Source organism: Somniosus microcephalus, chromosome 21, assembly GCF_052327205.1.
Source record: "Somniosus microcephalus isolate GS21.2 chromosome 21, FLI_Smic_1.0, whole genome shotgun sequence".
Taxonomy (NCBI): domain Eukaryota; kingdom Metazoa; phylum Chordata; class Chondrichthyes; order Squaliformes; family Somniosidae; genus Somniosus; species Somniosus microcephalus.
The window spans coordinates 45,391,745-45,419,287 of record NC_141007.1 but is presented as its reverse complement, the minus strand read 5'-3'; the positions used below and the strand labels follow the sequence as shown (position 1 = coordinate 45,419,287).

General features: G+C 39.9%; 1 protein-coding gene across 19 annotated transcripts in view; it reads right to left on the bottom strand.

Moving 5' to 3' along the window:
- Positions 1–15,236: 15,236 nt before the first annotated feature.
- tnrc6c1 (trinucleotide repeat containing adaptor 6C1) overlaps positions 15,237–27,543 on the bottom strand; it is a 672,712-nt gene continuing 660,405 nt past the window's right edge. For all 19 annotated transcript variants that reach the window (XM_085963536.1, XM_085963535.1, XM_085963529.1 and 16 more), the window contains 4 exons: positions 20,783–20,983; positions 19,670–19,740; positions 17,010–17,149; positions 15,237–15,689 (listed from right to left, as the gene is read on the bottom strand). In XM_085963536.1, coding sequence (XP_085819662.1) covers positions 15,329–15,689; positions 17,010–17,149; positions 19,670–19,740; positions 20,783–20,983 — 773 coding nt within the window. In that variant the 3' untranslated portion in view covers positions 15,237–15,328. The remainder of the gene's footprint in view (positions 15,690–17,009; positions 17,150–19,669; positions 19,741–20,782; positions 20,984–27,543) is intronic.

Below are 27,543 nucleotides of genomic sequence, written 5' to 3'. Positions count from 1 at the left end.
TTGCACTCATATTCACCTGCACACCAGACATTTTGGCCCCTCCGACCCCCGCAGACCCACGGCTCACCTCGCTGACCCTGGCGAGGTTTGGAGCTGTCGGGAAGCCCACACTTTAGGACTCAAAATAGGGATTAGCCAAAAAACTGCCTTGAGGAGACGGGACCTGGCGTAGGTTGGGTACCTGCCTCCTGGGAAGATGGCACGGAGGTGGGTTGGGGGCAGGATAGGTACCCGCTCCCGGATTCTGCCATTTTCCCGGCAGTCCCTCCTCCATACCTGCCTCCCCAGAGCTGGGAAAATCGCCCCCTTGGTATCTGGCCACCTTCTTGACAGCATGGAGGGGCTACAGCAGGTGAGAAAGATGAAAGAAATAAAACAAACATAATTTTAAAAAGGTCAGAGGAACATAAAGTCTCAGTGAGATGACTCAGATATAAATGGTTCTTTTTTTGGCCCTGGTGAGATTGCAGCACAGTCAGTCAAGTGGAATTTACAATTAAATGTTAAAAATGACCATTATTAAAATGTGCATTTGAACTGAAGCAGATTTTAAGTGAAGCCATGTGTGAATCAACCTTCAGTTGTATTACTAGTCAATTAATATCACCCAAGTTAGCATGTTTTAGTTGCCAGCATTTAATTAGCCTGCTATTTTGATCACATAACTCAGGTAAGGTGGGTCTGGTGATGCAAACTTGATTTCCATGCAATATATCTTGAATTTATTTTTTCTTAACAATTGATAGACCAAACATTTTTATTCATACAGGACATCCTTCATATTTTAAAGTAATATACAAATGTGACTAATAGAAGGAAATTTCAGGTCTGCTCCATTTGCAGTTTTTCTTTTTCCCCATTTTTCTCATTTTATTTTTGTGGGCCTCTTTCCTGGTCTTTTCACATTATTTATTGATTACAAAATATGAAGTGTAGGACCTAGTCTTACACTCATGATGGAATAGCTTTGTTGCGGATGATGATTTGGATGTTTTGCAAGCAGTTATGGATGTGTTGTTGTTCCAAAGGCTGTAGTTTCTGTTATTCCTTATGTATTTTATGATTCATTTCCACACATTTACCTTTCAGTCTGTCAATGTTAGAGTGAAGTGCCTTGTTTTTACAAAGCGCCTTGTTTTTACAAAGCTAAATTTGAGCCCAGAGGCGAGAGCTAGATTCACAGCCCAAAACAACCTACAATTTGCAGAAATTGGTGCTACAATTGTTGAGTAGCTCTAAAAGCCAAAAGTAGAAATTGTTCATTCCCGAACAGATCTTTCAACTTTATGAACACAAACATCTCTTTTTAATGCTGTAGGTTAAACTTTTGACTTCTGTACATCATAATGAAGATATATTTTGTTTAGCTACGTGATAGAGAACAAACTTGCATTTATATAGTACTTTTCACATTCTCAGGGCAATAAATTAATTTGATGAATAGTTACTGTTGTTGTTTAGGCAAATGTGGGAGCTGAATTGTGCACAGCAAGCTCTCACAAACAGCAATGAGATAAATGACCAGTTCATCTGTTTCAGGGGTGAATTAAACTATTTTTCAAATAGTGCCCTTGGATCTTTTCCAGCTACCTGAACATTTAAATCAAAATGCAATACTCTATCTGACTGGACTGTGATCAAGACCCTGGAGTGGGGCTTGAACACATGACTTTCTGACTCTGTCAGCTGTGGCTCAGTTGGTAGCATGCTCGCTGCTGAGTCAGAAGATTGTGGGTTCAAGTCCCACTCCAGGAACTTGACACATAAAGCTAGGCTGACATTCAGTGCAGCATTCCCTCAGCACTGCACTGGTCGGAGGGGCCGTCTTTCGGATGGGACGTAAAAGATCCCATGGCACTATTTCGAAGAAGAGCTGAGGACTTATCCCCGGTGTCCTGGCCAATATTTATCCCTCAACCGACTGAACAAAAATAGATTATCTGGTCATTATCACATTGCTGTTTGTGGGACCTTGCTGTGTGCATTTCCTACATTACAACAGTGACTCCACCTCAAAAGTACTTCATTGGCTGTAAAGCGCTTTGAGACGTCCGGTGGTCGTGAAAGACACTATATAAATGCAAGTCTTTCTTTCTTTTCAAAGGAAAGATTGACTGAGTCAATTGTCATTTTGCATAAAAGGGCAATTTCCTTTTGGTTGTAACCCTCTATCACTCCCACCTTTGAAATAAACTATATCTGCAACTAAAATACTGCAAGATTATTAGAATCATAGAATGGTTACAGCACAGAACGAGGCCATTTGGCCCATGGGGCCTGTGCTAAAAACTTATTAAAAATAATTTACTCTCAGTCACATTGTGGTCCTGCATTAAAAATGCACCATCTCTGGTTGAGGGAATGAGTTGGAGACTCAGGGACCAACTGATACCATTCTATAACTGACTGCTAGGAAGTGCAGAATGACTCTTATGATGTTGGCCCTTCTCCCTGTTAGGATGCAAGTGGTTTCCACATGCATACTCTGAACTAAATATAGTTCAATGTAATTTTATGGATTTACTGATGGGACTTGTGTCAAAGTCTACAATTTGTTCATTAGGGAAGGAAAATTGCACTGCAAAACAAAAATCACTTGTGAATTTTCTATAACAAGAAGAGCGTCAATGAAGATTGGCAATCCTTTTGTACTTTTGCTCAGCTGCAGAATGCAATAAAGACAACTAAACATTGATAACTTTTCACAGGAATTTTGTGCTCAGTGTGCTGTTTCTTTTTTAAACACAGTGGTTATGTGCTGCATTTTATGTTTGCGTTTTCAGAAGCAGTGACCCTGGCTCTACCAGCACTCAATTCTATAGTGGCTCTGTGTCCACGGGATAGCTTTGGAGCGACAAGAGAGGGGGAGACTCAAACAGCAGGATACATTCATTTGTATAGTGAAGCTGGATGGTTCAAATTTATTGCTGTTCATAGTATTTATTTAATTTAACTTGTGATTGATTAGCAATAAAGCATTCCCCTGGGTTCTGTACCGGAGAATAGAGTTTCTTTCATTTATCATTTGACCTGATGGTATTATTATTCAACATGACTACCACTCAATTTTTTTGTACAGTGCACCGGCAGCAATGCAAAATGCACCATAATGTTTCTTTCATTGTTACCCAGAATAAACCTGTTGTTGAATGGACAATGCTCATTTTTTCACTTATGGTAACTGGTTTATCTGTGAACACAGCCTGAAGCACTGTACATTTGGCAGCTGTCCTGAATCATTAAGTGGCAAACAAAATCATTCAATTACTTGTATTGCAAGAACTGAACCCCCCAATACAGATACAGAGAAGCCCATCGGGTAACAGATGGTCATGGAGATGATCTCGGGCAATAACAAATGATTAGTAATCTGTGCCAGGCAATCTGGCAGAACTGAAAAATTGCATTATAATTTTTTGCATTCGGTACATTTAGTATTAACAGCCCCTTTTTGACACAGTCAAGAGGTGATTAAAGTTACATAAAACCCAGAGTTCATGTTAACTACTGTTAGCCAAAGAAAAATTATTCCTTTAATACTATCATCTGTTGCTTTGTACTCTAATCATATTCAATCACTAAGTTGTTGCTCATGGTAATGTAAGCCAAAAGTTATAAATATCTAGTCTTAAAAGTTATTACATTTTACAAAAAGGTGTGTTAAGAACTTGTCATTCATAGAATCATACCAGCACAGAAGCACATTCCCAGGACAACAGTCTTAAAGTTATATTTCCTGATGCCAATGTTTCTAGCTACAATTATTTTGTATTTTCTATAGCAGCCTTTTTCTAAAAGAAAAGTTTTAAAGGGAAAAAATATTTGCCTGACACTTCACATGTATAGAACAGCCACCTGATTATGCCTCAGCAAAAGCAAAAAAATCAGCATGTGGAGCAGCCTTCATAGAACAGTGCTGTATGTAATCTCAGTCTTTAAAAACTACTCGTAATCAATCACTGTGTGGTATAATAAAGATACACAATGTGACTGATGTTTGTGGAATCTTACATCACGTGTAAGTCAAGCCTTCAAATTGCACTAGCTTTTCTTAGATCATGGGCTGTGTATCTGACACCACACATTGATTTATTCTTCTATACAGCTTTTTAAATTTTTGTACGGACATGACTAGATTTTATCCCCGTCTAATACTGCATGCTGAAGTATTTTGAATAGACTGCGCCTGTGTTTGGCCATTACTGAATTTGTATCTGAATAGGTAAATTGCAGTCTGAACAAAATAAAAGGCTTAAGTTATTGTACAACATTCTGACATGTATGAACGATTGTGTGTGTGGATCCTAACCCTTTCACAGTTTAAAAAAAATACAAATTTTAGCAACCAGCAGTGGGAACAACTTATTCTGTATAAAATGATCAGGGTAAAGGAAAGTTCGAAGAATGTATAAAATTATGGATCTTTTCTAAGTTACAAGCTCAGGAGTTAGCATTGAAATATTGGTGTCCAAACTCACCCAGCCTCAAAGGGTTAAAGCCCATTTGCATAAATTCAATATAAAGTCAGCATTGAATAAGTTTTGTAAAACATGTATATAGAAATTTGTTCAGGCAGTTGTTTTATAATGAGATGATTGTTTAATTAAATGACTAACATCTATTTACGTAAAAAAAAATCACTTCATAGATGCTGTAGTTATTCCTCTAATGAGCATTTCCCAGTTGGGGGATTACGTTCATTACTTGTCTATGTGTTTCTGCAGGTTCTACAGCTAATTTTTTTTTCATTAAATTACTGTCTAATTTCAGCCTCTTTTGACAGTGAAATGCTTTTTTAAAAAATCCCTTGATAGTCGCATCACTAAGACTCATTAAATTGCATCTCAAATGTTCCGCATCTTGAATATTTAACTTTTAAATCAGAGTGCGCTGAAGTTATTGCGGAATAATCCTGTTAATTTTAATTTCCTGATTCCCTTGACATTGAGCTGTGCGAGTCCAAAGATACACTCCAGACTGAACAGTGGAAGAGAGACTAGCTTGTGAATCAAAGGTGAAATAGAATTAGTAATAACCAGTGATATCTAACCTAAATGTGTCAGAGCTGATCAGTACACCAGTGGCTGCCATGATACACAATAGTCACTTACACATAAATCCCCCAAACCCATTTAATTGAACTGCTATTTATACATTCATTTATTTATGAAGCTGATGATATTGAATTAAAATAAATTGTTGAAAAATAGTTCCAACAACCAAAGGATTTGCAAGTAAATCTGCCTTTTTAAGTACTAGGAACAGTGGCAGTACTGTACTTGAGAAAGATTTTAAACCACATCAACAACCTCTTAAGAACTGAATATATGTACTAATAAATGCAGATGAAATCTATGAGGACGAATAATCAAGGCAAAAAATGAATTATGCAAATAGACACAAAGTTAAAAAACATAGGAATATAATTTTTTACTTGACTCTAATACCAATTAATAATAATTGAAAATTATTCATAACTATCTTATTTTGTATTTTTAAAACTTATTCTCAGAAGTAGATTGGCCCAGATTTTGCGGCGGGTAATGACGGCGAACTGTCGGCGTTTGCCATTACCCCTCTGAAACTGACCGTAACTTCAGGATTTAGCACATGCACATCTAAACGCAGAAATCCTGAAGTTGTGGTCAGTCAGTCACTGCTCCGACACAGGCTGTGCTGTGGCCTTCCCCGCATAGCCGGCAATCAGTCAAACTGACAAATTAGTGAGCTTTTCCATGTCAATATCACTGTTTAATGCCCCATTAAATGTTAAGCCTTGTTGTGGAGATGCGGAGTTGGACTGGGGTGGACAAATGTAAGAAGTCACACAACACCAGGTTATAGTCCAACAGCTTTATTTGAAATCACAAGCTTTCGGAGCGCTGCTCCTTGGTCAGGTGAAGTGGAGAAACGCATAAAGACACAGCTTATATAGTCAGAGAATAATGTCAGATGTTTACAGGTAATCTTGCCAACTGCCATTTATCACACCTCGGCAGAGAGATAATCACAGCAATCAAAAGTGTGAATGGTGTCCAAACAGGTCAGTCAGGAAAACATTACATCAAAGAACGATGAGGTGGGGTCACAAGGGGTCAAATATTGCAGATGCTGGGGTCTGTATGAAAAACAAAAAAAGACAAAAAAACATTTTTTTTTGCTGGAAATTTGCTGTGATTTCCAGCAAAAAAAAATGTTTTTTGTCTGTTTTTTTGTTTTTCATACAGACCCCAGCATCTGCAATATTTGACCCCTTGTGACCCCACCTCATTGTTCTTTGATGTAATGTTTTCCTGACTGACCTGTTTGGACACCATTCACACCTTTGATTGCTGTGATTATCTCTCTGCCGAGGTGTGATAAATGGCAGTTGGCAAGATTACCTGTAAACATCTGACATTATTCTCTGACTATATAAACTGTGTCTTTATGCATTTCTCCACTTCACCTAAGGAGCAGCGCTCCAAAAGCTTGTGATTTCAAATAAAGCTGTTGGACTATTACCTGTTGTTGTGTGACTTCTTACATTTAAGACTTGTTGGAATAGGTGAAACTGGGGTTTTAACAGCGTATTGACTGCTAAACATTTCTGGCTCTGAAAAACTAATTTTTATATTTGTGGAATGTCAAATTTCTCCATTATGATAAAAATTACTAGATTTAAAATGTTTTTTTTGAAGTTTGTTCATATTTCAGCTTCTACCACAACCCCATATGTATGTCCCGATCTTTATTTCACTCTCTAACATTTTAAAAAAGTGTAATCAGTGCTTTTAATTTAATCTGAGAATTCTTCAATGTGATTGGCTGCTTAGACAGCTTGATGATTTCACAGCTGCATCACGCTTGGGATCCCCTATTGACAGCGCTACAATCAATTACATATCGAGAAACTGAAAGCTTTCGTCAGAGATTGCGAGATCGCTGTGGGCTGCTTTCTTAGAGGTCAGTGGTGATTGCCATCGCATCGCCACTGACCGCAAATTACAGGCCAATGGATTATATGGGAAATGCTTGCCTCATTTAAAAAAATGTCAGCTATGCCACCTCAACTGGTGTTCAGTTCAAATCACAGAGATTAAGCATCTTATTTCAAGGGCCTAGAAGTGTAGGTAAAGAGCAATTTATCACCAATAAACTAATGGGCAGAAGTCAATTTTTTTTCTCCAGTTTTCATAAAGTAACTCAGCTTGCTGTAGCTATCTTTACCACTTCCCCAGCCAAAATTAACTGATCCAGGTGCTCTGAATTTATTGGAGCAAATCCTGTGTCAATTGACACCTGCGCAATGACATAAACACCGTGCAGTAGCATGGCAAAGTTATGGCAGTCACATAGCTCAGTGTTTTACAAGTTAAATGGAGGTAGCTTCAATTTTACTTCTCCATGCCAGCTATTCTATAGAATAAACCTTTACTTTCAAAATCCACAACCAGTCTTTTTTTTAAAAGCAAGGACTAGCCTTTGTATTTAATTGAGATATTTCCATGTAAACTTGTGCAGTATTTGATAGATTGATCACCGTGTTAATGACGCATTGAGCTTTTTTCTTGACTGGGAACACGGCTGGTTTTCGCTCAGCATTTGTTTAGACAGCTTGCAACCGCTTTTATTGCAGTGTCTTAATGAGTTATATTTAACTGATTATGGTTTACTATTTACATGCTTATTAGCTTTGTAAGATAACATTTGGAGTGTAACAATTTGTACTGTTTCTCAAACAAGGTCCGTAAATGTGTAATATTTTAATTTGTTTCCTATTCTACTTGCTAACAGCATCCAATTACATTTCATTTAGGTTTATAATGGGTGTGTAAATTTATGGTATTAATAGAACATACAAAGTTGCATAGTCACAGATCACATTTTTACATACATAATCCATGTAAATTATAGAACACAGTATTGATACCCATCCTTAGTACTGTAATAATTAATCTATTATGTAGAATTAACAGATCTCCTGAGGTGTTATTCGTGTTAAATTGGAGGATACATTGTTTTATCGGTCAGGAGCATTTTACTACAGAGGCTTTGTTTGCTTTCAAAATTCAATTTAAGACAAAAATAGGAGGGAAAATACTGTCTATCTCTATCTCCCTGTCTTTCACACTGTCGCAGTACAAGTCATCAGCATTTTTTTTATGTCAACAAAACATTGATGAGATAATTAGTTGGGTTCAAAGTTCTACTGGTGATGATTTTAAAAATTGAACTATTAGCATAAAGGCTGACGTACACTATTCCCAAGCTTAAAATAACATTTTGAAGTTTGTGGAATACAAGTTGTAACAGGTATTTTATTTCGTACACTTGTCATTTTTTATTCATACGCACAAAAATGGCCTCTTAAAATAAATTTTACCTGAATAAAGCTGCTGTAATTGATGAGCAAACTCCCAAAGAACAGTTTGGGACGTTGCCGAGCAAAGGCACCTGTATTTAAATGATGGACATCATATAGCGAGATAACAGTGAAACTTTGACAGAGTAGAAGCATTCACTGCAGCATTATTTGAGAGTGAAGATCCAGTCTTTTGCAATCCTCCTTGCCGTTTCCTAAACCTCCTACTTCTGTATCATGTCCAAATCCAAATCATATATCTACGTCAAGAACAAAAGTAGACCAGCACTGATCCGAGGTACACCAATTCCAACTGTTCTCCCATCCAAGCAACTCCCATTGATCCTACTTTTGTTGCCTGTTCAATGAACATTCTTTCCTGCAGCTACATTTCTTCTTGTGCCAGATGTCTGAATTTTTTGCAATAAGTCTCGTGAGACACCTTCTAAATAACCATATAAACTGCATCCCCTTCATCTATACCATCAGTTATTTATTCAAAAAACTGTACTAAGCTGGTCAAATATGACTTGCCATTAATAAATATATGCTGACTTACTTTGCTCGTCTCATGCATCTCTAATTTCTCATGAATTTGATCTCGAAGTATGGATTCTAAGAGTTTCCTTACAATTCACATTAGAGCAACTGGTTTATAATTAAGTTTTATCTTTTTCTCCTGTCTTGAACAGATATAGTACGTTAGCTAACCTGCACTCCCCCAACATAATTTGCATATATAGGGAGGATTGAAAAATTGCGGTCCTTCAACAGCCTAGGGCGTCTGACAACAGGGCGTGATGACTTATCCACTTTGAGTGCTATTAATTTTATTCAGAACCAATTCCTTTTCTAGTGATCTTTAACAATTGCTCTACATCACCTCTAATACACCCATGTTCTCACTTCCACCATCATTTGTAAAAATCTGACACCTGACAAAATATTTAATAACTCCACCACAGCTTCGTACTCCACAAATGGATTCCCCCTTCATCCCCAAGCAGTCCTATCCTAATTTTAAAACCCCTTAATTCCTTCCATATTATCTGCAAGGTTGTTTTCATATTCTTTTAGCTCTTATAGAATCATAGAATGGTTACAACACAGGAGGCCATTCGGCCCGTCGAGCCTATGCCGGCTCTCTCCAAGAGCACTTCAGCTGGTCCCACTCCTCCGCCCTTTCCCAGTAGCCCAGCAAATTTTTTCCCTTCAGGTACTTATCCAATTCCCTTCTGAAAGCCATGATTGAATCTGCCTCCACCACCCTTTCAGGCAGTGCATAACCACTCGCTGTGTAAAAGTTTTTCCTCATGTTGCCTTTGGTTCTTCTGCCAATCAGCTTAAATCGGTGTTCTCTGGTTCTCGACCCTTTTGCCAGTGGTCTACTGTCTAGACCCCTCATGATTTTGAACACCTCCATCAAAACTCCTCTCAATCTTCTCTGCTCTAAGAACAACCCCAGCTTCTCCACATAACTGAAGTCCTTCATCCCTGGAACCATTCTTGTAAATATTTTCTGCACCCTCTCCAAGGCCTTCACATCCTTCCTAAAGTGCAGTGCCCAGAATTGGATACAATACTCCAGCTGAGGCCAAACCAGTGTTTTATAAAGGTTCATCATAACGTTCTTGCTTTTGTACTCTATGCCTCTATTTATAAAGCCCAGGATCTCATATGCTTTTAACCTGCCCTGCCATCTTGAACGATTTGTGCATGTATACCACCAGGCCTCTATTCCTGCACCCACTTTAGAATTGTGCCCTTTAGTTTATATTGCCTCTCCTCATTCTTCCCACCAAAATGTATCGCCTCACTTTCTGCATTAAATTTCATCTGCCACGTGTCCACCCGCCTCTCTATGCCCTCTTGCAGTCTATTGCTATCCTCCTCACTGTTCACTATACTTACAAGTTTTGTGTCATCTGCAAATTTTGAATTTGTGCCCTGTGCACCCAAGTTCAAGTCATTAATATATAATCAAGAAAAGCAGTGATCCTAGTACCGTCCCCTGGGGAACACCACTGTATACCTTCTTCCAGTCCTAAAAATCGTTCACCACTTCTCTGTTTCCTGTCACTTAGCCAATTTTGTATGCATGCTGCGACTGTCCCTCTTATTCCATGGGCTTCAACTTTGCTGGCAAGCCTATTTTGTGGCACTTGATCAAACGCCTTTTGGAAGTCCATGTACGCCTCATCAACCTTCTGTTACCTCATCAAAAAACTCAATTAAGTTAGTGAACACCATTTGCCTTTGACAAATCTGTGCTGATTTTCCTTAATTAATCCACACTTGTCCAAGTGACGGTTAATTTTGTCCCAGATTATCGTTTCTAATAGCTTCCCCTCTACCGAGGTTAAACTGATTGGTCTGTAATTGTTGGGTTTACCCTTGCATCCTTTTTTGAACAAGGATGTAACATTTGCAATTTTCCAGTCCTCTGGCACCACCCCGTATCGAAGGAGGATTGGAAGATTATGGCCAGTACCTCTGCAATTTCCACTTACCTACCTCAGCATCCTAGGATGTATCTCATCCGGTCCTTGTGACTTATCTACTTTAAGTACAGCCAGCCTTTCTAGTACCTCCTCTATCAATTTTTATCCCATTCAGTATCTCAACTACCTGCTCTTTCACTATGACTTTGCATCTGTTTTTACCAAGGAAGAAGATGCTGCCAACGTACTCATTTAGTGTCTCAGCCATGCCCTCTGCCTCCATGCGTGGGTCTCCTTTTTAGTCCCTAATCGGCCCCACCCCTACTCTTACTACCCGTTTACTATTTATATGCCTATAGCAGACTTTTGGATTCCCTTTTATGTTAGCTGCCAGTCTATTCTCATACTCTCTCTGCTTCTCTTATTTCCTTTCACTTCCCCTCTGAAGTTTCTATATTCTCTCCTAATCTCTCTTTTCATCTACCCAATACACTTTCTATATTCATGATTTTCTTCAGCATTTTAAGCACAAGCTTTATCATAGGTTTCCCTTTTAAGTTTACTTTTAATCTTTTTCTGTAAAACTCTTTCATGCAACCGTTTGTGTTCTAAGAATATATTTATTTTATACTCAGTTAATCCACCTGTTTGTTGACTTTTTTGACGTTATCTTTTATCTGACTGAACTTTTCACTTTTCCAGTCTAGCACACTTCTTACATTATCTTTTTATATTTTCACATTGAACCCAAGTTACAGTTGCTATTTCCCAATTCTTCTACTATCAGTTCCTTCCCCTACTTCATTACCAGAACTAATTAAACAATGCTTCATTTTAGATATGAAAATATTTCATGGAAATGGGGTCCTAACAGAAAACTTTCACACTGGCACCACTTTGCCAACCACATATATAGAATATAAATTGTACACCACTGCCGTTTAATGGCAATAATTATATTTAGTATCAATTTGTATCAGGTTATAACTTTCCATTCGAAATGGAATGCCCTGCATTGATCTGCAATATCATTAATATGTACCTTGTCTGCTCTCATCTGATTGCTTTAATAAGATTTAAAATGCATTTATTTCAAGTCTAGATAGTAGAAACTTGATCAACAGGCCAACATCTTCAGCTAAACTAAATATATTTCTAGTCTTACAGTGCAACTCATGAAATGCACTTTGGGTTTGTCCCATCATTGCCAGGAGTCTATAGATAAGGATGAATCTGCAGTGCAAAACAGGTGTTCATTTCCAGTTTTCTGTGCCACAAAAACTCCCAGCTGTAAAATCCAATGCTTAACTTACAGGAGATAATAGCTGAAGTGTGTCAAGTAAAAGCATATATTTTGAAAAGAGACAAATGGAGGCATAATCTTTTATTCATTGTTGACTCAATAATACATACTGTACCAGCAAAAACGAAAATGTGTTTTAAACATTACAAGGTGAAAACTTGATTTGGATGAAGATATGATGCACAAAGTGTGCGCACAATGCTTGCCACAATTGTTTTCAATGCTCGGGCTTGTGTCAGTTCTGTCCCTTGTTCTGGTACAAAGAAACATGGGAAAGGGAAGAGACTCCATTAAAGTAAACAAATGGATCAAACTGGTTTACTTGTGGTGGTTAATCCAAATCAAGCTTTAATTTCAAATGCATCACATTTCAATGTTTCACCTGAAAAATCCTTGCGCCTTTAGATTTTTGTTTTTGTTTTGCATTTAATGTGGCGAATTGTGCTTTGCTATCTCAACAAAGTAAAGCTTGGACAGTTTTTTTTTAAAAACAAGTTCCACTTTTTAACAAAAACACAAATTCCTCTTAGTGCTGGAGGTGGCATTGACATCTGATATCTCACCCCCACATTGAACACTTCCATTGGGCTCTGAAACTACTTAAAAGTGAGCAACTTTGTTTATGTTTCAGATTACAACAGTGCTTTGACATAACATTTCTGTAACTGAATTTGAACCCTAGTAGATTATATACAAAAGCCTGTCATTTATACAGTACAGCAATCTAATTCTTCAATACAAAGTGAGCAAACTTCCAAGATTCATTTGGCAGCCTAGGATAGTCAAATTTCACCAATGTGTACTGAAACCTGAAACAAACTGCCACCATATTTTTCCCCAAAAAGGTGCAGACAAAACCCTTCAGTAAGACTTCCAATAGCAACTCAGGATTAGCAGTACAATTACTTTTCAAATCTGACCACCAATTTGGAATGCTGGTGTCACTTTTTAATTACAAATTAAATAATTTCATGTACTCACGGCAGGGTTTTGTGTAGGCAGCACCTGACAAGCCAGTGGGTGGTTATAAATTGCCAACAAATATACACACACACATTCACTGGTACCAGACCAGGTTGTCAAACTCATGGAATGGTTCACTTATTAGTTTAATTAGGGAATCGTGCCAAAAGATATACAACACAGCAATATATATTTTGGACAACAAACTTTTACAAGCTTTCGTAGAATTGCTTTAAGAGGTTTGTTTCTGATGCAGTTTATTAAGTTTTCAACATTTAATGTTTCAGAGCCACTTTAACAGAGCAACATCTTTGTAGATCTGATGGGGCTACCTCATCAGTCAACTGAGTATATCCAAGTGCAATGCACCATGGTAATCTGCTAATTTCATAGTAAACAATGAATAGAGCAGGAAAGCAGCTTCACCACAATGCAGAGCCTTCTGGATCTGCTCAGTGTAAGTGAATTCAAACATCCTTCATTTCAAACAAATAATGCATTCATGATCTTGTTCAACTGCCAGGGGAAAAACTGCAATTAATAGTTCTCAAGAAGCCCAATAGTTCAAGAAAGCAATTTTCTGTGCATATTTTTTTTTTACAATCACATTCTATGAGGAGAAAAGCCACCAACTTTAAAAAAAAAAAAAATCTTGGATTACCAACATTTGTAATTCAAAGGCAAAAATGAAATAAACACAGACTTTCACTCCCTCTTCCCCCCCCACCCCCCAAATCGTTTAACGTCAGGCTTTTTCTACAACTCAAGACTATTTTCGGCTTGGAATATACATAATGGCAATGAGATGTAAATACCTTCTGAGAAGAAACAAGTAAATACACTCTACTAAAACTCAGGAAAAACAAAGTCTTGAACCCATTTGTGCATAGTTCATGATCCTCTTTAAACCAGCTTTTTTTTCTTGCCAAAAACAGCTTGATAAAACCAATAAAAACCTATCCAAAGATAATGCACAAGTTACCTGATCCAAGCAGGCTGGGACAAGGAGAGTTTATACAGTAACATACTTTATAGTATGTTAGTCAATTGTCTTTAACACAATCAAAAGCATTGATTTCTTTTTAAAACATAAAGCATTTCATAAAGCACTCTTCAAACATTGTTGTGTCCATTATTTGGTAAATAAGTAACTGCTACAGAATAAACAGGTATTTTCTTCTTTTCTTCAGTGCTAGAAGTTGGGTTAAAATACATGAAATGGCGTGGAGTAGCTCCCCAGAAAATTCAGGCCTTCCTGAGACATCATCCACTGTGTGCAAGAAAGTGAGCAAAAATTTACGAAGGAAAAAATACACAACAATGGCCAAAAAAATACAACACTGTTCATTCCCAGAGTTCTGAAGTAGCACATCTTCATTCTGAAAATAGGTTTCGATGGAAGAGTAATTGTCCTTTTTTCATCTTTTTTTTTCCTTTTTTTTAAGTTCTGAAAAGTTTGTAAACAGGAGGATACCAAACATAGGCACCTCCAAATCAGTCACAAAAATATCCAGTCCAAGTGCTTCCCATGCCTGCTTGCAGGATGGGTCCACTCTATTGTGTAGCTATGGCCACAGTTCAACTAGAGCATATTTTTTTTAATTTTTTTTTAAATTTTATACTCTGAAAGAAAACTGGTGCAATACTCCTGTAATAATTCTCTTGCATTAGTCCACAAAAAAGCCACTAAAGGTAGGTATACACATCATCTCCAGAGCACACACTGTTTAAGAGCGTCCTTGAGTAAACATTTACACATGAATTGCTGCTGGCCCCTTTGTAAGATTAGCTGGAGGGGCTGCAGACACTCAGTGCAAAGTTAGAAGCTAATAATTTGACCGACAAGCAAATAAAAGCATATATACTGTATAAAGAAACAAAAACACACTGATTTCATACACACTCACACACACAGATGCACACATCTGCACCATCACACATACATACACAATAAACTTTTTTGTTTGAGCCTATTTGTGATGACAACATCTCGGAAGTGTAAATTAGACGGTTTTCACATTTCGTTATTGGCCTGCTTGATTCAAGTATTTGTGTTGATATGTTTTTGGGATCAAACGAAACAATGAAAGCAAGGGTAATGTGCATACTAAACCCAGGCTCACAAAAGTAGACTTTCCATGCCCCTCTCCCTCCCTCCCATTTCCCTGCCCACCCTCCCCTACCCAACCAAAAGAGGTTGTGGATCAAGGGTCAAAATGACGTCCGAAATTGGGTTGTTTAGTGCTGATTGTTAGCTCCACATATCATCGGTTTTCCCTACATAGATTCTCCACTGAGGAGGTCACCAGGGAGCAAGGTGTTTATAGGCGTAGGGCTGCCGATTACTCTGGTGTCATCACTGTTGGGAGGCCCCCATAGGCTGCTGGAGTATTGGGGGACGCCACTCCACAGGAGGTCATTGGCTCCTTTCCCACTCAGGCTTGTAGTATTCCAGTGGCCTAGATCATTGCGGACCAATCCGTGAGAGTTGGTGCTTGACCCAAGTCGGCTCTGATTGGTTCCTGTGTTAGACTGCCAGCTAGAGGTCTGTGTCAGTGATTGACCTTGTGCAAAGAAACGGTTAACTTCCTCGTCACTGGCAAACTCAGCGAGGATGGTAGTGTTTCCCAGAACGCACCTGGACAAAGGAAGAGTCAAACATTAGAAAGCTAACAAACAGGCTTTGCCAAATGTGTACTCTGAATGGCATTATTCTCATACACACAATATACTGTTATTCAATGGAAATTTGGTGTCCAAACTAGAACCTTTAACACACAGAAAATACCAAGCACTGTTATAGCCAATGTAAAGCTTGGACTGGAATTTGGGACGGTAGTTGTGTGTGTGCGTGCGTTTCAGTTTCTTTAAAATATACCTTTGTTGCTAATTTGTGACTTGCTTTCTTGTGACAATTTAAATACTATTGCATCGAGTAAATTGATGCTTTCCCTGTGCATTGTGACTTTTAATTTAATGGACGGGTAACAGATGCAGAGGATGTTAAATTCTTCTAATTTTGTTTCCATATGTGTCCGAACTACTGGTATGTTATCCATGTATCTGTAATAACCCATCAGTAGCTTGGGACACTTTTCAAATCTGCTATTTTCCTTGTCTGCCATGCATATGTTTGCAAAGCTGGAGCAACTATGTTGTTCATGGCTGTGCCTTTAATTTGAAGATAAAATTCATCATTGCATTCAAAGTATTTTTTTTTTTTTTTGTCAGTCCCAGGACTGGCAGCTGTATTAGAATCAAAGAGTGGTGGTGGTGGGATCAGGGGACACCTCTTAGTTCCTAACCTCCCTGGACTTGGCTAAGTGGAGTTCCAATAGGTTGGTGGCGGGAAGGGAAAAGGAGGAAGAGATTGCACTTCGTAATGGAAAACAGAAATTCTATAGATGTAGATTTCTCAGTAGTTTGGTTTGGAGATTTTTTTTTAAATACAAGATTGGATTCCATTTCAGACACCTGGCTCACCAAGACAGGGTAGAGTCAGCTTGCTCATCGACGAACCAATGTTCAGGTTCAGAGATATTTGTGGCGAGGGATTTAATAAAGAAGCTGTTTGAGGGGCAGATTATACGAGGGTGCATTGATGGAGGTTGCCCAGTGGAAACAGAGGGCTGAGGGGAAGTGGAGAGTCAACCACGAGCCAGCAGAGGTCAATCCATGAGTCCAGTGGAGGTGTGTATTGGCCACCAATGCATCCAGTATACCAGGAGAGAAGCGAGGAGCCAGGGGAGAGTGAAAAGTAAATTCGAGGTCAGTGTGGATGAGGAACAGCTGTAGGAACAATCAGAGTGTTTATTCTTCTCTTATCCAAAGATCAGGAAAACACAAAGGGGCTTGTGTCAATTCAGTGATCTATCACTATAATGAGGGTTTCTGATCGACACCTAAGCAATGTTAAATTATGGGAAAATCTTTAGCTAGAGTCACATTGGAAGCTTACATGTGCAGAGACTTCTGGGCCTTAGCTGCTTCTTCCTTGGAGCTGTAGCGAACCACAGCATTTCCTTGGGTCAAGTTCAGATGGAATGTTATTAAGGGACCATGCTGCATGCATAAAGTCCGCAAAGTCGAACCATCAATCTGTAGCAAAAGAGTGAACTGTCATTACTTGCACTTTTTCCACATTTTAATGCAGACAGTAAGGCCTAGAAATTCAGTGGGCTTTGCGCCCAGTTACCGCCCAACTTCGGGCTAAATTCAGTGACGCACTAATTGCGGCGGTAGCCGGTAGCGCTGCGCCGCCACCGATGACGTCATCGGTGTGCGCAGTGCCCTGATTCTGCCCCGACACCGGCCCAACCCCCATCTTCAGTAGCGGCCGCCTCTTCCGTGGCGGCCGCTAATAACATTCAGAGACCGGGTCCGTACTGCAGCTTTAGTGGGGCGCTTTAAGGTGGAGGTGCGGCCGGCCGCCTGCCCGAACCTCCTTCCCCGGCCTCCTCCACCCCCCCCCCCCCGCCCCCCGTGGCATTGCCGGCTGGTTTCCGGGAGCCCGGCACTTCTCCGTTGTGCCGGGCTCTTTTGCCGGCACTCGCGATCGGGGCTCCGGCTGTTGCAGGCACCTCCCCCTTAAGAGAGGGAGGAAGGCCTGCAGTACCGCAGCCTGCCGCTCCGCTGCGGGTGGCGCTGCGGCAACTAGCGCGCCGATATTCAGTTTCAGCGCCCCAAGCGGGGGCGGCCACACCCTTGAACAGCGGCCGTCCTCGACTTTGGGCGCTGAAACTGAATATCGGATGGGCGCGAGTGGCTCCGCGCCCAGCGGTAAATTCTGGGCGCAAGCGAGCTGGCGGGGCTATATCTAATTTCTAGCCCTAAGTGTCTGTAATTTTACATTTTGGTTTGGCACAAACTACATTTATAGAAACATAGAAGATAGGAGCAGTAGGCCATTCGGCCCCTCGAGCCTGCTCCGCCATTCAATGTGATCATGGCTGATCATCCAAATTCAGTACCCTGTCCCTGCTTTCTCCCCATACCCCTTGATCCCTTTAGCCTCAAGAAATATATCCAACTCCTTCTTGAATATATTTAATGAATTGGCCTCTACTGCCTTCTGTGGTAGAGAATTCCACAGGTTCACCACTCTCTGGGTGAAGAAATATAAAAGACAAATGGCTTACTGTGTATGGCATTCATCACTTACAAACATCCAAGACCTGCAACATTGTGCCAATTCGTTTTAATCTTTAGCTAAACTGAAACTAACCAACTGGTAAGCTTCTGAACTCCCAAAACCCTATACCCTGCAGAATCTGAGCAGATGGTTGGGTGACATTGTGGTGACTATTCAGATCATTTGAAGAAAGACAACAACTCTACAAGGCAAGCCATCTGTATTTCTGGTTCATGGGAAACAGAATGCAATTGAAAATGGTAAAAAAAAATTACAAAACTATCCAATGTAACTTAATTCTGTGGAGCAACTGAAGACCTTATCCCAACCCTACAGCAATCTACGAAGCAGAGAACACAAAGCTTTTACCTGGGAGGGGGGGGGCGGAATGGAGAGGGAGGAAAAACAAACTGGTGCAATGGGGCAGATCCTGGGGCTTTACAGAAGGTGGGAGACCATGTGAAGTACTGCCAATACATCACAACATTTCCATCTATGTACTGAGCATGTAATTTTCTCAGAACCAAATTGCTGTGTAAAGAATGTTAAATGAGTGATGTCACAGAGGATGCTATGTATTAATTTTTGAAGGAGCCATAAAAATACACTGTCCAACCAAACTGTGATATAAAGTGAGAAAGGAGCTAGCTTTGTGTTTCCTTCTTATTTTTAGTGATGTGGGCTGAGGGATAAATATTGGTTGGGACACCGGAGAGAATGCCTCTGCTCTTCAAAATAGTGCCATGGGATCTTTTACATCCACCGGAGAGGATGGACGGGACAGGGCTTTGACTCATCATCTCATCCAAAAGACAGCACCTCCAACAGTGCAGCACTCCCTCAGCACTGCACTGGAGTATCAGCCTAGATTTTGTGCTGGAATGAGACTTAAACCCACAACCTTCTGACTCGGAGACAAGAGTGCTACCACTGAGCCATTGCTGTAAGAGGAAATGCAATTAAAAAAGTACTTCACTACTAGAGTTTTGCATCTTTTAAACACAATATTGTGTGTTCACATAGTATTTTGATTTTTCCAATGTGTGTAATACAGATTACACAGAATGGATGAACACCTATTTATTTTCTTCTAATTTTGCAAAAATTCAAATTGTGAAAGCTATTAGATGTAACTGGAACCTCAGCCTAACCATTAAAAAACACAATTTGAAATAGGTTTTCTCAACAACTTGAAAATCAGATGAGAGATTATAATGCTATTACAGATTACACGTTTACTGGAATAGTTGGAGGGCTCACTGGATACCAATTAAAATTCAAGAAGTCTAATGCTTAGTGAAATTAAATTTGCATTCTGTAAACGCATGTGTATAAGACTGTACATTTTCAATTCAGAGAGGCTGAATTTGGAAATTTCAGTTGTACTGATGTTCAATCTCACTTGCAGCCAATGACACGGGCAAGGCTGAGGTTGCTTTCACATTACAATAAATGAATGCTACTGTTTTCCAAGATTTGCTTGTTACCTGGGGTGTGAGGTTTCGGAGAACCAGCCAGCTATTGTTCCTTCCAGAGCTGTCAGTGCTCCAAGCAGAATCTAAAATAGGCAAAAGATAATGTTATTACTCTATTCATTTATGTTCTGAAACGATAGTAATTTATTTATATTTCATGCATCAGAATGGAAAAGATACACCATCCTTCTTAAAGACCCAATGCCATTTGGATTGTCTTTGCATCTGATAGGGTCATGGAGCAAGTTGGCATTTCATCTTAAGAATGGGATGGTGATGCTTCTTTCAGTTCCTTGTTCAACAGGTTAGCAAAGGTAGTCAAATATGGAACTGAAGTACGAGTAAATCACTGTTAATGCTTACTAATTTAGCTGCTTAAAAGTTCATAAAAGGTCCGGATTGTTAATTCAATTTAATATTAATACAACATAATTAACCAATACTTTTTATTCTTTAACCGAGAGAAAACTTGAACCATTTAAAAAAACTGTCTCAGATAGTTCTGAATAAATGTTGAAAGGAGGACAGTATACAGAGATAATTTTATTGCTAGTATTTGGGGAGGTCAGCTCCACAGTAAACTTTCTTTGCTAATGGGGATTTTAAAGATTTGTTTTTTACAACTTTGATTTCATTTGCTAAATCAGAAAGCTTCAGTTATCCACACACAAAGCAGAGACATTAACATTTAAAGCAGGAAGAGCTTTAAGACGACTGACAGGAGAGGTGATACAATAGCTTAAATTTTCCTGAGTACACACTGGTGGCAGGACAGGTTAATTGCTGTCAGCATATACTTGGAAAATTACCCCAAATTACAATGTGGGATCCCCAGTCCATCAAATATCTGATAATACATGCAATAGTATTTAGGAAATTCTCAGGTTGTGGATTTCTATTTCCTGAAAAACACCCGATCCTCTATTTTCTCATGCATTATCATTTGAAACAATTGTGAGCAATTCCAATGGAGAGCCAATTCATCCCAAACCAACACATCATTCATTATGATGAAAATCTTAGCATCCAAAAGCTTAAGTCACTGCAGCAGGAATCTGCAAACTCAGATATCAGGCCTATTTCAATTGCCTAAAGCAGAGGACAATGCAGTAAGTTAAATCTTACTGGAGGAATAAGAGCTTGGCCAGCTTGAGACGAGTCCTAGTGAACTGACACCCCAGGACGGTGATGGCTTGGTGTTTGTCAGGCCTGGTGGAGGCCTAGTGTTTTTGGATCCTAGCGGCACTTTCCACAATTCATGCGATAGTGATGCTTGAGTTTGAGCAATGGGTCCAGGTGACCAAGTGGATTTATCTGTCAGTTTAGCTGAAATACAAGAAAAATATATTCCTCCTTAGACAAAGGGCATCAGGTTAAACAAACTTAGTTATTTCAATTTCAGGTACATCATCTCTTCAAAATATTTAAGAGTTCTATATTTGTAAATACTTTTGCACTTATTTTAGAGCATCGTTACATTTACCCTTTGAGTACTGAAAGTCCTTTTCAATCTCAAAATACAAAGCTCCTCCAGAACTTGCACAAGCTGTGTCTGCATATTTCTATTGGAGAATATGAAGAAATGTACATAACCACAGAACATATTCTGATATACATCACAGAATGTTACTGTAATCCAAAGTGTTAGAAAAGCAGCTGGTAGTTTAGTGTGGCTTTTGCAGGTGATCAATTCATAGACTCAAACTTCCATTATCGTGAATAGGGCATGTACCATCATTGAACCAATGTAAAAATTCAGAATTGCCCACTTTTCCATCGACAATTTGTCATCCCGAGAAACTTTTTGATGTGGGAATGCTTAAATTCACATGTTGTTGCATAGATCAGGAGAATTTTCTGGCTAAGTTACATTGAGTGAGGAAGAAGTTTTTAGATTTATTCAACTTTCTACTAAAAAATAAAGAGAGTCTGAATCAAAATCCTAGTGAAATATAGGCTGGCACACAAGCGAAGTCTCCATAGACAAATCGGAAAATCAGACACATTCACCCTGCCTACGACAAAGGCCCCTTGGAAAAGGGGACATATGCATACTTCCAAGTTGTTCCCATGTACGTGTCCTGTCTTCAAAGACACTCTAAATCCAAATGGTTCAAAATGCAGATTTACCTGAATAATGGGCCAACTCAAACTTTTCTGCTAATCTTTACAAGAAAATGCATTATTTTGCAGCACCATTTCTCCCTGTAAACCTTGGAGAAAAGCCAGTGAATTGCAACACATTTCATGCAAACATCCAGACTTCTGGGTACAAATTATAATATTTCAAGGGCTCTTATAAAGCTCTATTCTCTGATTTCATGAGGCATTCTGAAAACTGTACAAAACAATGAGGGTGAAAAGTAGACAACTGTATCCACCGGGCAGAACTACTCCAAACCACACCTGAAAACATGGGGCTGATGTTACACAATCAGGTGCTCAGTAGGGAGCCTCATCGGCCATGAGTGCATGTCAGTAATTCACACATGCATTTTGCTGGGTGGCAAATTTTAGAGAGCGTGCAGCCAAATCTCCAATGTGTGTTCCTGTGGACAAAGCTACCAACTAGGAGCACAATTTCACAGAATTAGCCCTTATATTCCCTTCAAAATGTAGCCAGGGATTTGGTGCATTCCAATGCCTTCCCTTCACAAACCAACAATGTGCTCTTGTGTGTGCTCTACCCAACTTAATCTTCTGATGGAAGGTTCTAGAAATGTTATCCATGACCCTCAAAAAAAGTTTAGTGTAACTCCAGACAAACTCTAGCCTTACAACAGAAGCTATTCAATCTGAACAAATCAGAATGGTTTCATTGCTTTTGTATGGAGTCTGTTCCACATTCCTAGAGACAGAGAGAATATACATGCACATGAAAAAGAATGAGCTGCACAAGAGAACAGCTCAAGTGCAAAAGCATACAAGCAGCACAAGATAGGGAAGGTACAGTTTGAGAGAGCGCCCAAGCCTGCGAGAGGAAGACAGCAAGCATATGAGGAGAAGGAAAATGCATAAGAGCAAACGTGCATCAGAGAACATCAGGTTGGAGAGAAAGGGGTGCGAGCGAGTGGGGGATGAAAGTACTGAGAGAGAAAAGGGACAGGGGCTGCATTGACAAAACTTTGTTTCAGTGCATCAGTGTGAAGATTTGTTGCTGTGTTAAGCCTCAGAGAAAATACAAACCAGCAGAAATGCCACCTGACACCTATGCAGCCATTCTCCATATGGGGCTGACTTGGCACAAAAAATTACCAGGCAGAAAAAACTCCCATTAATTCCTCAAGTTTTTTTTCCATAAACCTATTTACTTATCTCTTTTACATGTCACAGATCGCCGAGTTAAAATGACTAGATCTGGTATTTGTCCACAATATTTGAGCAAAAATTAATGCGAGGAATTCATTTAACACACAGAATCTGACATTACAGCACAGGAGGAAGCCATTTGGCTCATTGTGCCTGTGCCCTCATTATTTTTACTGTACCTTTTGAAATACTTATCCAATTTTCATTTAAATGAAGTTATAGTCTCTGCATCTAGAATACCCATTTGCACTAAAGCATGCCATGCTCCAATAGCCTTATCTACAGCACAGAAACAGGCCATTCAGCCCAACTGGTCTATGCCTGTGTTTACATTCCATACGAGCTTCCTCCCACCCGAATTATCCGTTCTCACCCTGTCCCCATATCTTTCTATTCCTTTCTCACTCATGTCTGCATCAAGTTTCCTCTTAAATGCATCAATGCTAACTGCTTCAACCACTCCATGTTGCAGCGAGTTCCACATTCTCACCAACCTGTGTGTAAAGAGATTGCTCCTAAATGTTTCATTTGATTAGTTAGTGGCTAGCTTATATTTATGTCCCTTGCACTGGACTCACCCACAAGTGGAAACAGTTTCTCTAAATCCACCATTTTAGAGAAGAGGTCCAATTCTACTCAATCTTTGTTCTTTAGTAAAAATCCTGAATTTAAGCCCCCTTTGTTAATGATCTGCCAACCAGTGAAAGCAATCTTTCAATATTTATCATCTCAAAACCTTTCATAATTTTCCAAACTCTATTGATTCCACCCACCCCCCAAACTTCTCTAGCCAGTAATAACAGTTCCAATGCTTGCAGCCTTTCTTCATCATATCTATAAACTCTCATTACTAAGAAATGCCAGTGAATCCACTGTAGCCTTTCCATGGCTCAAATATCCTTCCAATAATGGGGTGACCAGATCTGGATGCAATGTGCAAACTGTGGCCCAACAAATAGCTTAACAAATTTAACATAACTTCTTCAGTTTTAGATTCATGCTGTCTCTTCCTGACTTTCACCTTTAACGATTTATGTATTTGAATGCTGAAATCTCTCTGTTCCTCTACTGTTAAGAATCTTACTGTTTAGGGTATACTTGCTTTCACTGTTCTCTTTCCCAAAATGTAATACTTTACATTTCTCTGCATTGAATTGCATCTACTACCTGTCTGCCCACTCTGCTAACCTGTTTGCATTTACATTTTCTTCTCCATTTTTCTTTTGATAAACAAATCGGGTCTTCACCCTTCCATCTACTTCTTAGAGACAACAACATTTCTTTAGACTTCTCTTGATTATCCACAATTTGCCTTTCCATTGTCCCCCTTTATTAGTCTAATAATAATTTTACAAGTACAGGTACTGTCAATTTAATGAACAACTAGTCAGCCTATGCCTACTAGGAACTAGGTTGAGACTGCCCAAAGTTATTTCAAAGAGAAATTAAACTTTCAAACCAGCAGCATGGGCTGGATTTGAACCCAGAGTTGAAAATACACCATTAGCCCCCCTTGCCACTTCATTTCCCCTTCTTTTCTGTTCTTTTTTCTTAAAAGCCTGGAATGAGAAAGCCACAGAACGGTGTGCCACAACATAAGGTATTAAGCAGCACCAATCTTGTATAAGTAAAAGTTAACCAATGGACAGTTATTTTTCAACACACAAATCAAGATATATGGCTTAGCCATGTGCTAAACAAAAAAGCTTTGCAGGAACAAAACAAGGCTGACAAGTACATTGATCCGTCCGGCTATCAGCCAGGCTTAAGAAAGCATGAAGCAGAGGCATTTTTCTGCAGGGACGGAAGGAAAATTGGAAGAGTCAAATCTGAGCAGCTCCTAAGAATCGATTAATTGACTGAAGAATAGTGAACAACGGCCCAGAAGCAAATCACCAACTCTACTACTTGGAAAGGCTAGTTTCCAACATTGCCGAAGTACCACAAACCACTAGAAAAATGAGTACATTTTGTGTTTCAACACATGACTTCGGTAGCATTGACACAACTTACAAGTAGAAAGCAAATACTTGAACATTGCAAAAGCAAAGTACTGCGGATGCTGTAAATCTGAAATAAAAACAGAAAATGCTGGAAATACTCAGCAGGTCAGGCAGTTCTGACAAAGGGCCATCGACCTGAAACGTTAACTCTGTTTCTCGCTCCACAGATGCTGCCTGACCTGCTGAGTATTTCCATCATTTTTGGTTTTTAATACTTGATCATTACAACTTAGTGAGTTTATATATTTTGTCTCTGGATGCAAGTGTTTCAAGATGGTCAGATTCTAAACCAAGTAGGTTTCTAATCCTGGAATGAAAATAAGTTTCCTTTATGAATATGTGAAGAATGGCAAAGTGACAATTGCTATGTGATTAATGAATGGAATAAAAGGGCTGCTTGCAAATTTGGTAGCTATGATTGGTCTCCAAGTATTTATTTGCATTTCTGTAAACAAGCATATAGGACCAAAAAGGTTTAGAAGTACAAACTAGAGTTCAAAATTGCAATCAGAGGAGTTCCTTCTTACTATTTAGATTTACAAATGAAAAGGGTCACTTTCAGCAAGATACCAGAGGGTCTGTAGAACCACACTCAGGCACTGGTCACTGTACTCTGGAGAGGAAAGGAAAAAAGCACACATGCATCCAACGGGAGGAAAAACCATAATGCATTTGACAAACGCCAAGACAAACAATGTTATCTGAAATCAAAGCAGTCACTTAGAAGAATTTAGATAAATTAGAATTTTATGATGCTCTCCACGGGCCTCTCTCTAAACACTATGGCCGCGATTTTGCCAGCGCTCAGCCGTTCAGCTGTGAAATTTAAAATGATTCACAGCGAGTCAGGAACCCGCTGTCAAAACGCACACACCTGCATTTCCCGATGTCGGGTCTGCCAGCACCAAGCAGACCAGAAAGGCAGCGGCGGGGGACCCAATTCCAATCATTATTGGCTTGTTTACAGCCACTTAATGCTATTTTTTTTCCAGCTTTTTAACTTTCACAGGTCTCCCGCTGTGCCTAGACCTCGTCAGTGAAGCTGAGGCGGGAGGTCAGTGGCCACTGAATCAGTTGACAGCTTCAAATGTCAACTCAAAGCTCCCAGCTGATTAAGATTATCTTCCCTTAAGCACTAGCATCTCTAAACTGCATTTCCACTGCAGATTCGGGATGCTGCTAGTCTTAGTCTCCATGCAGTCTGACTTCATTACCTCTCCTACCATTGACAGATCGCTTCTGTCATCTCTACTTCACCTGCCATCTATTCCATCAGCATGGGTGTACTTTATACTCTCACCTTGGTCCTCAGAATCGGACCACAATCAGCTCCAACATCAGCAGCACCAGGCACACCAGCAGCACTAACAACCACACCAACCTTCTCCGCAATCACCTGATGCTGCACAGGACAGAGGGCATCAGCACCCGAACACATTGCTGCCCGGGACGGCCTCATTTACTTCACTTGACGCTGCACACCCTGGCTGCCACATGGTGCGCCAGGTTGGCACCACCCCATGCCACCAATATAAAGCATCCCTACAATGCTCAAGCCATTCATTTCACACTAATCAGCATTGCGGGGGGTACCCTTATGTCTCACCATTCACTGCAACTCACTAAGCCACTTCCAAAGGTGCACACAAATCTGTCCAAGAAAGCAAAGTGTTGAAAATAAAGATTTCAATGTTTGACAGCACATTAACAGAAACTTCACATGAACATTGGCTAAAACACACAAGTGCCTACCCTTGTGTGTTGTTAATTGGTATGATTGGATTAGAATGAGGGTGAGTGTGAGGGGTGGCTATTGAGATGGGGAAGTGATAATGTAGATAGAGAGGGATGGGTGGAGGTGCAAGGTAAGTTGGTGAGAGTAAGGATGTGCAGGAGTAGGGTAGGGAAGGCAGAGTGATGGGGGTGTGATGAGTGGCACAGCAGGATGTGATTGAGTGTGGCTTTGCAGTAACGTTTCATGATCAACTGAGATCATTGAAAGGTTTGCGCCACTGCAGCCTGGTCCTCCTGACGACATCCCTGCTTGTGTCCTCCTGTGCAATATGCAACCAGGCTGCGTTGGTCTCCTGGTGGGGTCTCTTCCACCCATTGGAAGGGAAGAGAACCTCCCTGCGTGCTGTGACTCCCTCCATAAGCATATGGGAGTCACGGGAGAGCCTGGATGCAGCCATGCACTTCTGTACAGTGCTAGTCAGTGTTTGCAGCACCTCAATGCTGTAGAACACTGACAGCACAAATATCAAAGTCAATTTGTGCATGGTCCCTTTAAGGAAACCGGCGGATGACACGTCATAAATGATGTCACCAGACCCACTTCCTTCAATTGGCTGGGAAATTCGCTGGGCGGGCTTAATAAGCCCAATCTGGGGAAGTCATGCCGGAGGCCGGGTTGGAGCCAACAGTGGGGCCGGGACCCGCCACCAACATCGCCCGCTGAGGTAGGGAAAATCGCGGCCTATGTTCATGATGTGGACAGGAAGAAAGGGGAAATTAAACAGCTCCCAATCACACACAGTACGAGGAATATTTTTAAAAACCAATTAAATGAATCCA